Source organism: Strigops habroptila, chromosome 2 (genome assembly GCF_004027225.2).
Source record: "Strigops habroptila isolate Jane chromosome 2, bStrHab1.2.pri, whole genome shotgun sequence".
In the NCBI taxonomy this organism is placed as follows: Eukaryota; Metazoa; Chordata; class Aves; order Psittaciformes; family Psittacidae; genus Strigops; species Strigops habroptila.
The window spans coordinates 119,905,219-119,925,854 of record NC_044278.2 but is presented as its reverse complement, the minus strand read 5'-3'; the positions used below and the strand labels follow the sequence as shown (position 1 = coordinate 119,925,854).

Here is a 20,636-nt window from a genome sequence, read left to right as displayed (position 1 = left end):
TTTGTACAGCAGCTTAAGGTAAATAAAGATAACAATAATAATAATAATAATAACAGATGAAACCAGCATCCTCCCACCCAAGCAAACAGAACAAGGTCAAATATAAGTGCTGTTCTTTAACAGTAAGTGCTTAAATGTTACACTTTACTCCTTATTTTAGCAGGGTTGATGTTTCAGGGCAGTTTAGCCCACAGAATGTTCCGTTTTGGGGGTCTGTTTTGATGTGAACGTCTCTGTGACAAGTGCACTCACTGTCATACCCTGTAAGAAGGCTTTGTCTTGTAGAATAGGAGGAGTAGATATAACTAATCCTCATAGATTCCCTTTCTTGGAAACATGGAGAGTAGTATCAACTTAAATACTTTAAATTCAAAGGATCCCTGTGTGGTACCTGAGGGCTTATAATTCTGAGTAAGGGTAAATTTGTTGTTATCAGCTGAGTGCTGTGTTTCAGTTTGGATCAGACTTGCATGTTGTTTCCATGTATGTGAAATATTGCCTTGAGCTATCGTTGTCCATGAGTAATATGCATCATCTACAACGTGACTGCTTTAGAGATAGTATATCCTTATGTTGGCATTTACAGCAGCAAGCATCTGGAATAGAGCTTTGGGCTTCTCAAGGAATTGGTGAAATCGTTTCTTTCTTGGCTTCTGGTCCTGTCTCAATACATTCTGCTGCCTTCATTTAAGAAAAGACTTACTTATTTTTCTTATAGAATCATAGAATGGTTTGGGTTGGAAAGGACCTTAAGATCATCCAGTTCCAACCCACTACCATGGGCAGGGATGCCTCACACTAGGCTGTCGCTCAAGGTTCTGTCCAACCTGGCCTTGAACGCTGCCAGGGATGGGGCAGCCACAGCTTCTCTGGGCACCCTGTGCCAGCGCCTCAGCACCCTCACAAGGAAGAACTTCTTCCTTATATTTAACCTGAACTTCCCCTGTTTCAGTTTGAACCCATCACCCCTTGTCCTATCACTCCAGTCCCTGATGAAGAGTCCCTCTCCAGCATCCTTGTAGCCCCCTTCAGACACTGGAAGCTGCTCTGAGGTCTCCACGCAGCTTCTCTTCTCCAGGCTCAACAGCCCCAACTTTCTCAGCCTGCCTCCATATGGGAGGTGCTGCAGCCCCTGATCATCCTCGTGGCCTCCTCTGGACTTGCTCCAGCAGCTCCATTGCCACAATTAAATCCATTGCTTTTTGTTTCCATTAGAGCTCTGGTAAACTAATATTTGTAACTGTGCTCTCCTTATGGGACCCTTATTTAGGGGAAAAACCCAACAGATCATGAGAAACTGCCTATGTTTCTGTCCACTTTTGCTGCTCTTCATTAATCCTTCCTATTTTTACTTCAGGCAAGAGCTAAGAGATTGAGATGAGTTTACCTGTGTTGTTAGATGTGAGATATCTTATTAATCCATAGTTTGCCATCCAAACTTTCTCTACATTGTGAACAGTGACACAAAAATACTGGGTTTAGTTTTCAAACTTGGCTCAAAGAAGACAGCTGTCAAAGATGCGCAGGTCTGTTTTGCACGAGGGTCATTACTTTAGAACTTAACAACTTATAAAATGTACTTAAAGTCAGAATAAAGTCACTAATACTGAATTCTAACTGCTACATGTGTACTGTCACCTCTTCCTCCTGGGCATCCTGCTGTATTTCGCCTCTTTTTGCCAGAGGTTTTGGAAAGCAGCCAGAGACTTGGGTTGGGTACTATGTGTGTGAGTTAATTAAAGCCAACTCTGCCTTCAAGAGCTCTGTCCCTTCAATAATAAAGTGGCAGGTGAAGGAAGAAGCATCGGGATTAATTGGGTGTGATCTGCCCAACTACGTGGCTTTGGCTGAATTAAAGTCACATCATGACACAGATGAGTTCTGAAGTGTGACTTAAGAGAAGACGATGCCACAACCTCATTCGAAGACTGAAAGGGGTTTGAGTGTGTGATTTTAACGACCTGACTTCAGGAAGCCACATCCTAGGTTTGCTCTTTAAATTTACCTGGTTCCTTGAAGGAGCCCCCTCAAATTAGGGGACAAGAGGGATGAAAAGGTAAAGGGAACGTTGGACTAATTGCTGGTGGCTGTGGAGTGGGGTGTTCAGAGCAGTGCTCAGCTGTGGGATGCTTCTTAAGATGAACACTTCAAGCTTGCTTTTTGTGCTGCAGACAAAAAGGAGTTGAAAGAGGGATTCCTTCCTTCAAAGAATAATACAGAGGGTATAAACTCTTAAGCCAGACAGATGGTCTCTGCTGTCATGCTTTCTGATTTCTTTAATGATTCTAAGTGATTTTGAGTCAGTGGCAAATACTGTTGCATTATTTCCCTTCCCAGGTTGTAAATGTATATCCTTAAGTCTGAAGATAATCTCGTGGCACTGTTTTGATGCATTTTGCCACAATTAATGATTTATTATTTCAGTTCTTCATTTCTTTTTGGTCTCTTTGCCACTTTCTAATCTATGATGAAACTTTTAATTTTCATCTCATCACAGCTTAGATTTCATTGAAAGACAAGGTCAAAGGCTTTTGGAAAGTCTATGGCATCCTGGCCTGGCTCAGCACCAGTGTGGCAGCAGGGCCAGGGCAGTGATTGTCCCCCTGTACTGGGCACTGGTGAGGCTGCACCTCGAATCCTGTGTCAGTTCTGGGCCCCTCACTCCAAGAGAGACATTGAGGTGTTGGAGCAGGGCCAGAGAAGGGCACCGGAGCTGGTGCAGGGCCTGGAGCACAAGTGTGATGAGGAACGGCTGAGGGACCTGGGGGGGTTTAGTGTGGAGAAGAGAAGGCTCAGGGGGGACCTTCTCGCTCTCTACAACTGCCTGACAGGAGGATGGAGCCAGGAGGGGGCTGGTCTCTGCTCCCAAGGAACAAGGGATGGGACAAGAGGAAACGGCCTCAAGCTGCCCCAGGGCAGGTTTAGATGGAGCTGAGGAACAATTCCTTCCCCAGAGGGTGCTCAGGCATTGGAACAGGCTGCCCAGGGCAGGGCTGGGGTCACCGTCCCTGCAAGTGTTCACCCCCCGTGTAGCCGAGGCCTCAGTGCCGTGGGTTAGTGGTGGCCTTGGCACTGCTGGGGAACGGTTGGACTTGATGAGCTTAAAGGTGTCTTCCAACCCAATTGATTCTATGATTCTGTGATTTGTCCAATCAACAGTTCCCATTTATCCATCACATTATGGATATGCTTAAAACTTGATGGATGCTGCGGCAATGGCCCACGTGCGTGTTTACTATTACTTGTGTAGTTTTGAAGTGACAATAAAATCCTTAAGTATGGTTTAACAAAGTGATTACTCTGCAATTGGTGCTTCACATTCAGCGCTTGTACAGCTGGCAGTTGGACATCTGCCACTCCAAATGGTAACAGAGCAGTAGCATTTGTGCAATTGCATTTTGCTTGTGTACAAACTAAGGCAGACAGGTTTATGAACTGCATGATAGAAATGTGCGGAAGATATATTTGTAGCTTTTTGGGAATAGGAAGATTAATGTAAAATAAATGAGGGTAAAGGAACACTGCTGACTTTTAAATGCCTTTAAATAAGCCTTTACTCACAGATAAAAGCAACTGTTGTCATAATTGAAAGGCAAACATGACTTTAGTCTGGGGATTGTTGTGTCTTTTTGTGTGCGTGAAACTGCATAAATACTGTAATTCTATATTTGCTGGAGCCTTTCACAGATCAGTTGGGAAGATTGGTTTTAAACAAAAGGAAGATTTAATAATCACTGCAAAAATGTACAAGAAGCTCTGGGAGTTGTATCCAGTCCCAGCAGCTCGGTAGTATATGGTTGTTTTATCTTGCAACTGCAGCATAAAAAGGACATGGAGCTGCTGGAGCAAGTCCAGAGGAGGCCATGGAGCTGCTGCGAGGGCTGGAGCAGCTCTGCTCTGGAGCCAGGCTGAGAGAGCTGGGCTGGGGCAGCCTGGAGAAGAGAAGGCTCCTGAAGGGGACACCTTAGAGCAGCTCCAGTGCCTAAAGGGGCTCCAGGAAACCTGGAGAGGGGCTTTGGACAAGGGCCTGTAGGGACAGGCCAAGGGGAATGGCTTTAACCTGCCAGAGGGGAGATTGAGATGAGCTCTGAGGCAGAAGCTCTTCCCTGTGAGGGTGCTGAGGCGCTGGCACAGACTTTTCCCAGAGAAGCTGTGGCTGCCCCATCCCTGGCAGTGTTCAAGGCCAGGTTGGACACAGGGGCTTGGAGCAACCTGCTCTAGTGGAAGGTGTCCCTGCCCATGGCAGGGGGTTGGAACTGGATGAGCTTTAAAGTCCCTTCCAACATAAACCATGCAAATGCTAACACTCTTGACTGTTTTTCTATCTGAGAAGCCTAAAGAGGATCATAGAAAGGTTCATGGATCGTGAAAGGTTAAAGAAATGTGAATAATCCTTTTACTTCAGAATATGTAGCAAAAAATGACATTCATAATGCTAGAAGGGAACCGAATTACAAACGGATATCAGGGCAAAGCCACCTACCTTTGCTTTGAGTTTCTATTTGTGGGCTTTTTGCAGCAGCCTCATTAATTACAGCCATTTTTCACTCTGTTAGCAGAGAAGCTGAGCTGCTGCATGACTTAAGTGCTTGGTTATTCTGTGGTTAATAAGAATAGCCTTTGTAGTACAAAGTACTGCAAAGAAGGAAGGAAGGTGTCAGGAAGAGAGAAGTTTCTAGATGATGTTACAACTCCAAGACCCCCAGAGCAGCCCTGCTTTAGTGTCAATCTTTTACTATCAATTGATCTGAATATCCCATATAGATGTTTTCCAAGTGATCAGCACAGTCAGCATCTGCAGGATCATTGTCCCCTCTACAGTAAGGTCCACTGACCACTGGCAGGGTATGTATTTTGGAGTTTGGGAAGCAGAAGTAGCCCTCTCTGTCTGTCCCGGTGTTAGATGCACTCTTTGTGCCCTTTCCCAGCATTATGACATTCCTCTCCAGTTCTTTGCCTTCCCAGCCACCGGTGACTCAACCTGCAGAGCTTTCCTGAGGGAAATTCCAAGCTTTATTTCAAAGTTGAGATTAGTGTCCTGCAGCGTATCTGTTGCCCAGCTGTGTCCTGGGGCTTTCATTTGGGTTTGCATTATTCCTCAGTTCCTTTGGACTTGTTTGCCACATCCAGTGTCCTTGGAGTGCCACTGGAATGATACGTGCAGAGTGTGTGTCTCTTAACGGCTCTCCTTTGTGATCAAGAGGATATTTACTCTTCCAACCTAGTCCAGGCAACTTTGCCTTAATTCTTCATCTAGAGAAGCTGGAGAAGGGGATGAGAGTGTGAGCTGGTTCAGCTGGACAAGCTTTGGGATGTTAGTTTGAGACTTTGAGGTTTGAGGAGAAGGCAAGGCTTGGTCTTCTGCAGGCAGGAAAGCAGACAAGCGGAACTAGAAAAAAACACAGTATTGGGGGTGAACTGAACATCTACCTAATAGTAGATGTTTCTTCTAGGTAAAATACAATTCCCTGGACAAGGGCCTGTAGGGACAGGACAAGGGGAATGGCTTTAACCTGCCAGAGGGGAGATTGAGATGAGCTCTGAGGCAGAAGCTCTTCCCTGTGAGGGTGCTGAGGCGCTGGCACAGACTTTTCCCAGAGAAGCTGTGGCTGCCCCATCCCTGGCAGTGTTCAAGGCCAGGTTGGACACAGGGGCTTGGAGCAACCTGCTCTAGTGGAAGGTGTCCCTGTCCGTGGCAGGGGGTTGGAACTGGAGGAGCTTTAAGGTCCCTTCCAACACAAAGCATTCTATGATTCTAAAATACATAAATTGAGAGTCGCTCCAGGTGATATTTTGCTTTACAAGCAGCAGTGTAAAACCCAGATGAGCATTGCCAGTTTGTATTGCTTCATGCTGGTGAGCACATCTCTAATAAGAATCGGCTCCATTGGATTGTGTAGATGCCTTGGAAGGCAGCAGGGAAGTGCACCCTGGTAGTGAAATCATACAGCAGATGTTGTTTTCGTTCACTTACACAAGCTGCTATGGCTTTGTGATCTGTGATATCACAGTTGCTTTTCACTTGGAGCTTTGGGGTTTGGTGACTGTTGAATCTTTCAAGGCCCAAGTTTTATCTTCCTGTGGGGCCCTTCAGAATAGAGTCTTCAGCACAATGGCTAACATCAGCATATTACTCAAATGCTAAAGCTCTTGAATCCATCCCATTTAATTTTACTTTCTCTGTTCTAGGCTGCAGAGAAATACTTTGAAGCTATTTCATTTTCTTAAGCACATTCCATTCCAAGCTCTTCGGTTCTTCCTGCCTTTAAACTCTTCCGTGCTGATTCCACATGGCTTTTGTTTTATCTTCTTCCCCCCCTGCATTTATTGAACATTAGACTTTAGAGAAAAGAGGTGCCTACATAAAAGAGATAGAGTTGGGTATTTAGGAGTGAAGAAGAAGAGCCATTTCTGAGATCAGGTGCCTTTCTCTTATCGCGTGTTCCAGGATTTTTCATTTAAGGCATTCCTGGAAAAAAGGATAGTTACAGATGGGCTTTTCTGTTAATACTGCTGCTAAGAGAGGGAATGTCACCAATCAGTGTTTAAGTTGCTGTGTATCTGAATCATAGAATGGTTTGTGTTGGAAAGGACTTTAAGATCATCCAGTTCCAACCCCCTGCCATGAGCAGGGACACCTCACACTAGACCATGTCGCCCAAGGCTCTGTCCAGCCTGGTCTTGAACACTGCCAGGGATGGAGCATTCACCACTTCCTTGTGGAATCAAAATCAGGTTGTGGTTGCTGACCCATGTGCTCTGTTTTACATTTGTCACACAACATCTCACCTTTAATTTCCTACCATCCGAGTAGGGCAAAATGCAAAAGAATGGCAGGAGAGACTAATTGCTCGGGACACCCAGGGCAAATCCACACTGATGGGAAGAAAGAGAGGAAGACAAGAGGAGTTGGATTATGAAGGAAGGCTACTCTAAAGCTGCAAATACCTGGAAAAGAGTACTGACAGACTTTATTCTCTGCCATCCACCATCCAGTGAGCATATTGGGCTCCCTGAATGCTCAGCTCTCATATGGCACTGCACAGTGTCTGGAAGAGTCCTACCAGAGCCTCTGAGGTGATACCCACAGCTTGCTGTGCATCAAGTTGGTATCTCTGTGTGTGATGAGGACTCCCTGATGCTGGGCTGGATGTACTCCAGTAGCTCAACACTGTCAGCACCCACAAGCTGTGCTTTCTGCTCTGGGCAGACCCTTAGGCTTAGAGGAGTTGGTGCAGACACAGCACAGGAAGGCAGGATGCAGCCACCAGCATAGAAGAAGAAAGTTTGGAAGGAGTTAAGTATGATGGAAATGAAGTGAATGATCACTATAACATTGTATTGGTCACTGCTTAGTTTTAGCAGTAGTTGAAGAGTAAAGTTCCCCATCTCAGTTGTTTCCTTCCGGTCTGACATCATCTACCTGTCTTAAAATAACATTTAAAATAGGTTTTAGTTTGTTTTCCGGTAAAAGCTCTAATAGAAGCAAATCTGCCCTTCAGCAACAAGCTTATTGCATGTAATATTCTAACTTTACATTATCTCAGCCTAATCTCTTTAGACTTTGATTGCGTTTTCCAGCTGTAAGCACTTGCTTTTAGCGAGCTTTCGAGATTGAGATTTCAAATGATTTGCCTGTCTCAACTGTTTTTACTTGAAACTTACTTGCAAAACCCTTCCAGGTGTACTTCAAAGTAATTGCTCTGCTTGCTATCATCTTAGGTGCATGTTTATCAGGGAAATTAGGCTTGCTTTTCCATGAGGCTTCCCACACTCTGGGAAATCACCATTAAAATATGACAGGATGGCATCTCAGCTAATGGTAATGCAAGTTTATTCCTTGTAGTTCAGTTACCTATGGATATCTTGGATTGGTAATCAAATCTCCTGTAAAAGAGCTGTGTACTGTCTTATTTATCCGGGCTGCTTTCTGCAATGTCAAGAGATGGCCAAGGATAGATTCTAGCACTTTCATTACATAGAATCATAGAATCAACTGGGTTGGAAAAGACCTTTAAGATCATCGAGTCCAACCTTTACCCCATCCTTAAATACTGTTATTTTTCATGCAATGGTCCTTTCAAAACCCAAAGCCCATTTATTAATGCTTCAGAATGTTCTGCACTTGTGACAGACATAGGTGTGATAGACATAGTTAGTAAAACTGGCTTCAAAAGTGAGGAAAATACTTTTTGATTTAGCTGTTGTTGCTATCTTTATTCTGGGCTGTCACCTCAGAGTATTTTCCTTGCGACTGCTTTCATAATTATCTGTCAAACTTCGCAGCTGGTCCTCCACGTTTTGTAATGTGCTCTATGAACCCTCTTCTGGGGAACAGCATCTCATGCAGACCTCAGACTTCACTCATGAAAGGCTTCAAAAAGAATCAGACATCATCAAAAAAACCCCATCAATCCAAGTTCTGGGTCTTTAGACAGTTTGTCTTCATTTGTGATAGCCTCTAAGAACTCCAGGAGGAGGAGGAAGACTCAATTACACTAACCATAAGAACTGGGAGCAAAAGTGTTTCTGGAGAGAGCCCAGTTCTTACTCTGATGTATTTTCTACTCTGTAGCATTATTTATGAGAGGTGTTGTGGTGAACTCATTCTTCTTTCTTGTGGCAGGTAAGGGTGGACCAGTGGTTAGAGGAACACTTCAGTGTTTGAAGAAACTGGCTTCAGTTTTATGCAGGTTTCTTTGTGACTCAGGCACCCTTTTGTAGCCTGACCTCTTCTTGCAAGGATATAGAGGATAAATACACAAGACTGCTCAGACACTGCAGTAATGGAGATTAAATAGGTAACCACCATTTGTAGATTCTCTTCATCAGGGACTGTAGTGATAGGACAAGGGGTGATGGGTTTAGACTGGAACAGGGGAAGTTCAGGTTAGATATAAGGAAGAAGTTCTTTACTGTGAGGGTGCTGAGGCGCTGGGATGAGTTGCCTGGAGAAGTGGTAAATGCTCCATCCCTGGCAGCGTTCAAGGCCAGGTTGGACAGAGCCTTGGGTGACATGGTCTAGTGTGAGGTGTCCCTGCCCATGGCAGGGGGTTGGAACTGGATGATCTTAAGGTCCTTTCCAACCCAAACCATTCTATGATTCTGTGATTCTAAGAGCAAAAGCTTCTTAGCCCAGCAATGAATGTTTCAGCATCTAAGTTTAAATCTGCATCCTGAACACAAATGTTTGGAATTCTGGGATTGCAGGGTACCAATTTCTTATGAAGAAACATGTAGAGCTTTAAAATTGGTTTTCTATATAGTATTAGCTTTCACTCATTTATTTTTAGTATAATATACACAGAAAGCAAAGTCAGTGTTAGTACGGTCTCTTTTTAGCTTCTAAATTTTGGGTGTCTTTACTCCACAGAAGCAAAGAACTTTGCACAGAGATCATGGTAAAGAAAAAGATCTCTTAATTGTAACCTGGGGCAATTCAGAAGCAGTTCAATAATAAATGCTTTTGTAAGAGGTGCATACCAAAGAGATTTGGGCATTAGAAAATACACCCACACTTCACAGGTTTAACCTGAGCTTTCTTGTGTGTGTTTTGTTAGGAGTGTCGAGAGCTTTTTTTCCTCATCACCTTCTGATTGTTTTGAAGAACACAAATGTAACAGAAAATGCTGTAATCAAAGGAAGTATTAGCTCCAAAAATATTAACTGAACTCGTATGATGAATTTCAAGGGAATACATTCTGCAGCTGGAATATAAAGCATGTAAGGCCAGAATGTATCACTTGACACAGCGTGTTGGAACCGCTCATAAATGAGCACTGGGAATAAAACTCGAATTGTGTTGTTAATAATGTATTTGTTCCTAAAATTCCCTCATTACTCCTCCTCAATCCAGTAAATCACTGAAATGGTTTCCCTCTTCTAGAAGCATATCAGCATACATAAAATCATAGAATGGTTTGGGTTGAAAAGGACCTTAAACAGTCCAGTTCCAACCCCCTGCCACGGGCAGGGACACCTTCCACTAGAGCAGGTTGCTCCAAGCCCCTGTGTCCAACCTGGCCTTGAACACTGCCAGGGATGGGGCAGCCACAGCTTCTCTGGGCACCCTGTGCCAGCGCCTCAGCACCCTCACAGGGAACAACTTCTGCCTTATATCCAACCTGAACTTTCCCTGTTTCAGTTTGAACCCATCACCCCTTGTCCTATCGCTCCAGTCCCTGATGAAGAGTCCCTCCCCAGCACCCTTGTAGCCCTCTTCAGACACTGGAAGCTGCTCTGAGGTCTCCACGCAGCTTCTCTTCTCCAGGCTCAACAGCCCCAATGGTCTCAGCCTGTCTCCATACGGGCGCTGCTCCAGCCCCTGATCATCCTCGTGGCCTCCTCTGGACTTGCTCCAGCAGCTCCATGTCCTTCTGATGTTGAGGACACCAGAACTGCACACAGTGCTGCAAGTGGGGTCTCACAAAACGGAGTCCCACCAAGGGAGAAGCAGCCTAGAAGATGCTGAAGCACTGCCCTGCATGCTGTCTTTAAACACTAAATCCCTCTGGTTGGCCACCAGCTCTGCAGCAGTGATGCTGCCTTTAGTTTTCCTGGCCTTGTCCCAGCACTTTGACTTACTGGAAGCAGCGCTCTGGTGTGGCTGGGGCTGGAACGCAGTGTGCTCACACTAGTGGTATGCATCTGTGTTGGTGCTAGCACAGAGGAGGAGGCTGTGTTCTGGCCTCCTTTGCTTCCTTTCTTTGCCCAATGTGGATTGTTTTCTTCCTGTGTCTTACAGCGTGTTTGAAACTCTTCCAAGGATTCAGAACATCTACCGGAGGATGTTGCTGCTGCCAAATAAACTCGATTTCTAGATGTCCTACCTAAACTTCCCTTTTCCTTGTTTCCGACTGTTAGAGCTGATCAGAGTGCTGCTCTTTGGTAATACAAACAGCATTTTTAGTCCTTCCCCCATGTAAATCTGTTGGATTCCATTGTGCTTTCTTCTAGCTGCCTCCTAGCCAAGATTTAGGTAACTGCTCTTGTGTTTTAAGATCTTTCTTTTCCTTTGTAGTGCTCCTGGTTGCTGTATCAACCCATCCATCTCATTTTGTCCCTTATAGTTCTTCCCTTAATACTATGCCAACATCCATACAGAGCATTAATGCAGCATTCTTTTGCAATGTACTCACTTTATCACACTTTTCTATAGTGTTCTATCATAGAATCACAGAATCCTAAACTACTTTGGGTTTGGAAGGGACCTTAAAGCTCATCCAGCTCCAAACCCTTGCCACGGGCAGGGACACCTTCCACTAGAGCAGGTTGCTCCAAGCCCCTGTGTCCAACCTGGCCTTGAACACTGCCAGGGATGGGGCAGCCACAGCTTCTCTGGGAAAAGTCTGTGCCAGCGCCTCAGCACCCTCACAGGGAACAGCTTCTGCCTTATAACCAACTTGAAAATCTACCTTTTAATTTGATGGTTCCTACGCTTTCTATGAACTTGCTCTTTAGATTTCTGATTTTAGATACCCAGGGAGATCTCATCGTCGCTTTCATAACCTATTAAAGTGTTATTTATCTGTACCCCTTCTCACAGTTCTTCAGGAAGCTTTTCTATAGCTTATACAGTTCAGTAATTGCTTCGCTATTTGTTTCGTTCAGTGTTTTTCCCATTAGAAATGTGGTGGCTGATACAAGTTGCAGCTGAAGTGCTGATGTTGCAACTTCAGGTAATGACCAGATAAACAAAAATCAAGGCTTGCTTAGAGTTTGGAAAAGAGAATTGCAGGAGGTAAGAAACTGCTTTTGTAGCTTAAAAAAAAGCACTTTAAACACCCCCCTGAGCCCATTTTTTATGGTTTTGTGTTTGTTTTTGAAGTCAGTGTTGGTCCATTGCTCCAGCCTGGAGTAAGAGTCTTGCATTTCACTGAGTAGCAGGAAGTTTATATTGATCCTTTGTGCACATTAGCAAGTGGGGAGTTTAGTAATTACACATTGGCAGAATTCCCATTGGGATGACTTGGTTTTCTCCCCTTGAGGTCCTTCTGAAATATGAAATGGAGACAGGAGTTTTCATTTCCTGACACTCTGAAGTGCAGCTATTGTACACTTTGAAGTAGAAGATATTAAAAATGGCTGGTGAAAGGGAAAATGTAATTGCTCTGCTGCCCTCCTGGTGACGAGCCCCAAGTGAAAACACAAGATTGAATTCAGTGGCCAAACCAGCTCATTCTGTGAAGCTGGGTCCTCTGAACAGTCACAAAGTGCCTGTGTTTGAAACAGCATTGGTAGAAACCTCCTCTGGGCTCTGGCTTAGTTATTACTGATAATATATAGCATACACTGGATGGGAACTTGTTGGATTTGAGTCACATTAATTCTGCTTCTGACACTTAAAACGCTGTGGTGAGTTGGGAAGTTCTTGTATCAAGAACTCCCATTTTAGTTTAAATGAGTTTCTCATTCTTCCCTGTGAGGGTGCTGAGGCACTGCCACAGGGTGCCCAAAGAGGTGGTAAATGCTCCATCCCTGGCAGTGTTCAAGGTCAGGTTGGACAGAGCCTTGGGTGACATGGTCTAGGGTGAGGTGTCCCTGTCCATGGCAGGGGGTTGGAACTGGATGATCTTAAGGTCCTTTCCAACCCAAACCAGTCTGTGATTCCTATAAGGAAATACTCTAGATTCTACAGTTTTTAAGCTATTAGGCTGCCTACTCCTCCAGTTCAAACCTCATTTCCAAACACCTTTTTGTCTTCCATGATTTCACTTTACCTGGTGCTGCTGGGCCGCTGGACTATCCTTTTTACACCTTTCTTTCCCTGTTATTCTGTGTGTGTGTTCATCTTTGCTTTAATATCCCTATGGATCCTTCCAAGAGAAGAATCTTTGAAAGGGAGGGTACCTAATGGTAGGTGTGGTAGATGCTCTCAAATGTGCATGAATTGTGTTGCTTCACTGTTTCTTTAATGGTAAACTCTCCAATAATGAACTGTAGTTTGCACCAGAGCTGTTTGAGATGGTTCCAGAAACAAAAGACATGATAGAGTTCCTTATCCTTCTAGCTGCTTTCAGATATGATTCAAGTTCTGAATGATGCCATCTGATAGGCTTTGTTTTATATCATTATTCTGATTTTCTTCATGCAGTGATGGAACAAGGAACAGCAACATGAGCCAGGAAGTGCACTAAAACTGTGCAGAGCATCATGATACCCAGACAATGAAACAGAGGTTTTCAGACTCAGAATCTTGTTCGTTTGCTTTATTTAAAGGGACATTTTGCAACTTAAGTATCTATTTTAGAAAATACCAGCTTTCCTTTTCCCCTATATCACAGTGAGGTGCAATTGTCCCTAAGGTGGGGCTGAAAGCTGTAATGAATGTTGTGTTTGTTAGTCCTGATTTTAAATGAACTTTTAAAGTATAGTCAACTTTTAACTGCAGAAATGTTCTTTGCTCTCTGAGAGTAACATCTATTTCTGTTGCTTTTGAGTCTTGTATGTAGAAACCATAGCAGAGTGAAAAGTCTTCATGTGTTTGACAGAGGGAGAAAGAGCATTTTAACACTTGGAAAGATCCTCAGTGTTGGTGAATCTCACAATCATTCTGTGTAGGAACCTAGGAGAAAGGATCTCTTAACGCTGTGTAAATCACATTGGTCACCTTGTTAATAGCTAAAGCTGGTAATTTTTGCTTCCTTTTCATAATAGCACATTTCGTCCCTCTCTGAAAACATCACCTATATTCTAACTCCCATATTGTCTTCCTAGTGTTTTCACATCCTGTGCGTTATATCCTTATGACCATGTCCTGTTAAAACTGGACCTATTTACAACTCTGCTTGGTTTATCCTTTTGACTCCTCATCCACATTTATTGTGGAAATGACTTTCTAAAGTAGAATTAACTACATATGTGGGGAAATGGAAACTTGATGAAAGTAAGGTCCTTCAAATTAGTGCACTTTCTATCTGTACCAAGCTGTCTATATAACAGGAAGCACTATATCGTGCCTGTGTTTGCCTGTAAATACTATTTCTTCTTTAAGTTTATGTTTTTTATCTTTGAGGTGGTCAGTTTTTTTACAGATCTTTGTGCATTTATAATGATACGCATTTTCTTATAGGACCTGATGACTGACTGTTAGGAAGACGGCTGTGAATGGACACGAATCATATAAAAGACTTGTCAGGTTTTGCTGCTGTATTTGTGCAGAAGTGGTCTAACTCTCACACAGCTGTAGATAAAGGCTTGTTGAAATGTTGTTTTGCATAAATTCTATTCAGTTCTGTTACTGTCTGGCATGCTCTCGATGAACAAAACACTATCTTGGATCAATGATTTCCAGTAAAACAGTCTTGAAAGACTTAGGAACATTTGTAAGGTCAGTCACATAGTCTGCATTTATCCTGATTAGATAAATTGACCTTGATTTAGCCCCTCACCCAGCACCATGTATGTAACCTTTGTGGCCATAGTCTGGTTTACTGCTGTGACAGGCCACCACATCATGTAATCTGGCTTTTGAGCTTACTGAGCTTCATCCTGAAAGCAGGTGGGTTCATCGTGCTGCCCACATCTGTTGGGAAGCAGTTGTAAACATCTCCTCTTCGGCGGGAAGCTTTACGCTCAATTCTAGCCCACATTTATTTAGGGTTAGTTTACATGTATTTATTCTTTGGTCAGTATTATCCTTTAGTTCTCTTTTGTCCATGGCATTTACCCATGTGAGCCATGTATTCCATCCAGATGCTGTTTTGTTAGGCTAGGTGAGCTAATCAGTTTATGTCTCTACTGATGTTGTAAGCTCCCATTCATCCCTCCCATCTGAGTGATGCTTCTCTGCACCTGATGTGCTTTCTCTTTTCTTCTATCATTAACTAGATAGTGTAGTTACTATCTAGTGTAGTCTCCTATTGCCTTGCATGAAGACATTACTATTTTCCTTTCCTCTACTGGAAACAAATTTAGGAGGTTTGGTGCCTACAGTGATGGCTTATGATCAGTCACCACACAATCTTAATTCACTTTTCTGCCTCTTCAAATAGACTAATCCTGCATTTGGAATAAGGATTCATATTGACATTGAAAGGCATGGCTTTGGCCATCATATTTAATCCTGTTCCTGTCATTGCAGTCCTCAAGTTCATTCATTTCTTCCTCTGATAAACCAGTCATCCTTTATGTTGACAGATGTGCTGAAGTCTTTGGTCGCTAAAGAAAGACTAGATCACTCCCTGGACCAGTATTCAAGGAATCCAGTACTGAAGTAGAAGAATGCTGTACAGAGTTAAATCCAGATCCATCCATGTGCATTCATCTGATTTCTGACATACCATATTTCTTCCAGCCATAACCAATAATTTCTACTTCAATTACTTTACGTACCTTCTGCCTCATCTCTTAGCTGCAAACTGTCCAATCTCTGATTTTCACAAGGAGATCTGATGCTTTATTTTTCCTTTCTTTTGTAAAAACCTAATGTAAAGGGTGAGGTTTTGTCACAGTTGAACTTTTCCCCCAGTTTCAACTTCCATATCTATTTCCTTCAAAACTCATTTCACTTCCTTGCTTGTTGATTAACTTTCGAGTTACGGACCTATGGTTGTGTCACCCTTTTGTTCTTCCTTGCTATTGTTTGCTAATCTCTGAGCGTATCCCACTGATGGAATGAGTAAAAAATCCTTTTAAATGTATTTATAAGCTATTCTATGTGAGGATAATCCTGTTAAAGACTAACTGGACTTCTGTGAAATACACCCTCAGAGGGACGTTGGCTTTGAAAGTGTTTTGGTTCAGGAGAGAAGTCATTTAGCCAGCAGCATGCTGGAGGACTTCATTGTTCTTCTGCCCCCATTTCCCTTCTGAAAACCTTTGCTCAACTTTCAGTATGTTTTGCAAAGAGACTTGCCTAATCCGTGCTACAAATGTTCTGAATAATATGGGCCAAAAAGTGCAGAGAAGGAGTGGCAGGAATTTACAGCTAGATTAGGCCTGTGGTATTTCCTCTTGCGGCAAGATGGGCCTAGATTAAACACTCATAAATTTCCAATAATTTAACATGATTATGGCTTTACAGGAAGTGTGGAAACCTTCCCCTTCCTCCAGAAGAATCCCCTTTCTGCAGTCTTACATCCATCTGAAGGCTGGTTTCCTACTGCACTCTCTTCTTAAGTCACGTCCCTTCCCAGTTGCGGGTAAACATGATGGTATCTCTTTTGTTCAGCATCTTCACGTTGGATTTTTGCCAGGTTTTTGACACTTTCATAAGAGAGTGACCTTGAAAAGTGATATTTATATCATGTCTAAAAGCTGCTCTTTGAGAACTCCTTTAGAAAGCAGAAGATTCACTATCCAGACTACATAGCTTTTGCTCTACTTTTCCGAGGCTGATGACATCTTTGCATGGTTTATGGGAGGACTTGGTAATGGTCAGTGTACTATGCAACACTAAGTCGTCATGGATTTCTTCCAAACCTGATCTCCACTGAAAGTGAGTCACTGCCCATTGCAACACTGTGGGAATGCGGTAAAAGATTAATGGTAAGATAGAAGGCAGAAGTTCTTCCCTATGAGGGTGCTGAGGCACTGGCACAGGGTGCCCAGAGAAGCTGTGGCTGCCCCATCCCTGGCAGTGTTCAAGGCCAGGTTGGACACAGGGCCTTGGAGCAACCTGCTCTAGTGGAAGGTGTCCCTGCCCGTGGCAGGGGGTTGGAGCTGGATGAGCTTTAAGGTCCCTTCCAGCACAAACCATTCTATGACTCTATGATAATTTAACCTTTAGAATTAAACCTAAAGAATTTAAACGTGAAAAAGGCTTTTTCTTTGGTATAAACTTGTCTGTCTTTGCAGAGCTGTTTTGATTTCAGCTGGGCTTCTTTTACAAGAAGGAACTTAGTACAGAGCTGACAAGAAGAGTGAAGTCTCTGGCACGTCTGTTTTGCTTGTTCTAACTTGGTGAAATTCATGGTTGTGCAGGAGATGATGTTAAATCAATAAGGAAGGTGTGATAAGAATCAGATGTGATTTTTTTACTTGGTTGAGAACTGTCTCAAACTGAGATTTGAATCTCCTTTGTGAGGATTTAGAAGAGTAACCTTGTTACATAGGTACATTTCTGCTTCGTGTGTTCTGAAAGAGCCTTATTTCCTTTTGGAGTTGAATTTCCTGCAAACCTCCAAGTATGGATTTTTGTTCCCAGAGGTGCTGTAATCCTTTGGGGTTTTATCATCATAGTTTGGTAGTTCACTTTTCTTTGGGATGGACCTGCTGCAGCAGGACTCCTGAAATATAGAATCATAGAATGGTTTGGGTTGGAAAGGACCTTAAGATCATCTAGTTCCAACCCCCTGCCATGGGCAGGGACACCTCACACTAGACCATGTCACCCAAGGCTGTGTCCAACCTGGCCTTGAACATTGCCAGGGATGGAGCATTTACAGCTTCCTTGGGCAACACATTCCAGCGCCTCAGCACCCTCACAGGGAAGAACTTCTTCCTTATATCTAACCTGAACTTCCCCTGTTTCAGTTTGAACCCATCACCCCTTGTCCTATCACTATATATAGGTGCTTGTATTAGGGTATTGATGCAGACATGGCCTGCACGTTCTTGTGCTTTGTTTTACAAAGTGAAACTCTTTTATTCAGCACTTCCTGAAGTTTGTTTGCCTCTCTATAGCCTCATCCATTGTACTTTTCACTAAGGTATTTGGAAGTTGAAGTTTCAATGTTATAGATATCTAACTGATGGCGTGTGAAAGTCTGCAGTGTAATTTATGTAAGCAATATCCTGTGTTTTTTTAAATAGATTTGCTCTTTTTCCTAAATTGCATGTCATTTTATTCCCATTCGTTCTCAAAATTATGATTTGTGGTTAGGCAAAAAAAAAAGCTGAATCTGCATCTCTTCTGCTGAGAAATGTACCATTTCCTTACGCTTCACTTCAACTTCTCAATATTTCCTTGTAGTTTTGCATAGCCAGGACAGTGTGAAAAACCAACTAAATCAGACTGGGAGAGTGGTCTTAAAGAAATCCTCATTGTATAATCCCAGGATGGTTTGGGTTGAAGGGACCTTAAAGCTCATCCAGCTCCAACCCCCTGCCACGGGCAGGGACACCTTCCACTAGAGCAGGTTGCTCCAAGCCCCTGTGTCCAACCTGGCCTTGAACACTGCCAGGGATGGGGCAGCCACAGCTTCTCTGGGCACCCTGGGCCAGCGCCTCAGCACCCTCACAGGGAAGAGCTTCTGCCTAAGAGCTCATCTCAATCTCCCCTCTGGCAAGTTAAAGCCATTCCCCTTGGCCTGTCCCTCCAGGCCCTTGTCCAAAGCCCCTCTCCAGGTTTCCTGGAGCCCCTTTAGGCACTGGAGCTGCTCTAAGGTGTCCCCTTCAGGAGCCTTCTCTTCTCCAGGCTGCCCCAGCCCAGCTCTCTCAGCCTGGCTCCAGAGCAGAGCTGCTCCAGCCCTCGCAGCAGCTCCGGGGCCTCCTCTGGCCTCGCTCCAGCAGCTCCACGTCCCTCTTGTGCTGCTGCCCCAGAGCTGGGTCAGGACTGCAGGGGGGGTCTCCCCAGAGCGCAGCAGAGGGGCAGGATCCCCTCCCTGACCTGCTGCTCATGCTCTGGGGGTGCAGCCCAGCACACGGGGGTGTTCTGGGCTCAAGCACACTCTGAAGCCGGCTCATGGGGAGCTTCTCCTCACCCAACACCCCAAGTCCTTCTCCTCAGGCTGCTCCATCCAGTCTCCCCCAGCCTGTGTCTGTGCTGGGATTGCGCTGACCCAGGGGCAGGATCTTGCACTTGGCCTTGTTGAACTCCATGAGGCTTGCACGACCCACCTCTCCAGGCTGTGGTCTGTGGTGTCTCATCCCACCCGCCATGTTCTGTGTGTGCAGTGGCCAGCACATGAATAGTAAAGTTTGAACCGGTTTCATTTGGGAATGAGTCACTTGGTGACCTTAAAGTATCTGAAGGGAGTGTGGAGGAGGGAATTCCAAGAATAGGTTTAAGAAAGGAAAAAAAGGCAAACAAACAACTCTCTTAAATACCAGGCTTGAACTATTTGGGGCTTTTATCTCCTTAAGGGATCAGGGTTTAATTCATGAGCTGTGCAATCAGTTTAACCCCATTTTTCTGCCTGTTGCCAAGAAAGCATTCACCATCTAAGTACAACTTTTAAGTTAGTTTTTTATTACTATCCACAGGTATGAATAAAGAAGAATTAGAGGGGTTTTAGCCTTTAAGTAGTTAAATGTGTTGTACCAAGATTAAGCTTGTTATTATTTGTGAAAGCCAAGGACAACATCTGAAAAGGTGTGTAGCTTTCTGGGTGAAAACCTGTCTTTAATGAGTGAATACAGCTTTATTGATTTAAAGTACATAGTACCCAATTCTAAATCTCTGCTTTTGGTTTCTGTCCTACAGGGAACACAGTGAGTAACCTGATTTTCATTGTACCTCCAATCTGTGGTGCGATTCAGACCCATAAAGATGGCCTTGAAAAACGCTATTTAGCTGCATATTTGTGTCTTACAGGTATGTGTAAAGCTTAATTTGCTCTTTCCTTATAAAGAGAGCTCTGATGTGCAATGAATAGTATCCAAATAGTAATAAACCAAGTAGTTAAATCCATATATTATGTGTGTTTAATGTAAACCTCTTGTTATATTTGTTAATGTTTACGGAAAATTGGTATTTGTTAGGAGAACATAGAATCATAGAATGGTTTGGGTTGGAAAGGACCTTAAGATCATCCAGTTCCAACCCCCTGCCATGGGCAGGGACACCTCACACTAGGCCATGTCACCCAAAGCTCTGACCAACCTGGCCTTGAACACTGCCAGGGATGGAGCATAACATGAACATCACATAACATGTAGACAGAATTCACTAAATAATTGTATGAGATTTTGAAGTGATCCTTTTCTGGCTTTAAGTCCTCCTCAGTGCATCTTAGCTTACTGCTTCCTTTCATGATGATTTACAGATGATGTCCTGTGTGTCCTACTTCCAAACAGTTTCACACTATATTAATACCTTTGTGACATTTGTTTGGAGCAGTAGTACAAGAAATGGCTGATATCCTGTGGGAAATAGAAGGGATTTCTTTAATGAGCTTGCATTTGTTTCCAGTTCCTCTTTGGCATGTATCACCCAATAAACTGCCAGTGTATCTGGGAAGTTCTGCAAGGGTGGAAGAACAATGTGACATTAGTGCATAGGTGAACTTAAGGGCAGTCTACTCTTTAAAGTAGCAAAATCCAGAAAAGAACTAACTTTCTTTAAAACATTAATTATCATAGAATCCGAGAATGGTTTGGTTTGGAAGGGACCTTAAAGCTCATCCACTTCCAACCCCCTGCCACGGGCAGGGACACCTTCCACTAGAGCAGGTTGCTCCAAGCCCCGTCAAACCTGTCTTTATTATGCAACCAGAAGTCATTTTCCTTCTGAGAAAAAATTTTTGAAGGTGAGCTGTATGGAGACAGGCTGAGAACACTGGGGCTGTTGAGCCTGGAGAAGAGAAGCTGCGTGGAGACCTCAGAGCAGCTTCCAGTGTCTGAAGGGGGCTACAAGGATGCTGGGGAGGGACCTTCATCAGGGACTGGAGTGATAGGACAAGGGGTGATGGGTTCAAACTGAAACAGGGGAAGTTCAGGTTAAATATAAGGAAGAAGTTGTTCCCTGTGAGGGT

At 43.8% G+C, this 20,636-nt stretch overlaps 1 protein-coding gene across 1 annotated transcript in view; it reads left to right on the top strand.

Annotated features, from left to right (window-relative positions):
• ACER3 (alkaline ceramidase 3) overlaps positions 1-20,636 on the top strand; it is a 62,914-nt gene that overhangs the window by 3,913 nt on the left and 38,365 nt on the right. Inside the window, exon 2 of the mRNA XM_030476345.1 lies at positions 19,367-19,477. Within this exon, the coding sequence (XP_030332205.1) occupies positions 19,367-19,477 (111 nt within the window). The remainder of the gene's footprint in view (positions 1-19,366; positions 19,478-20,636) is intronic.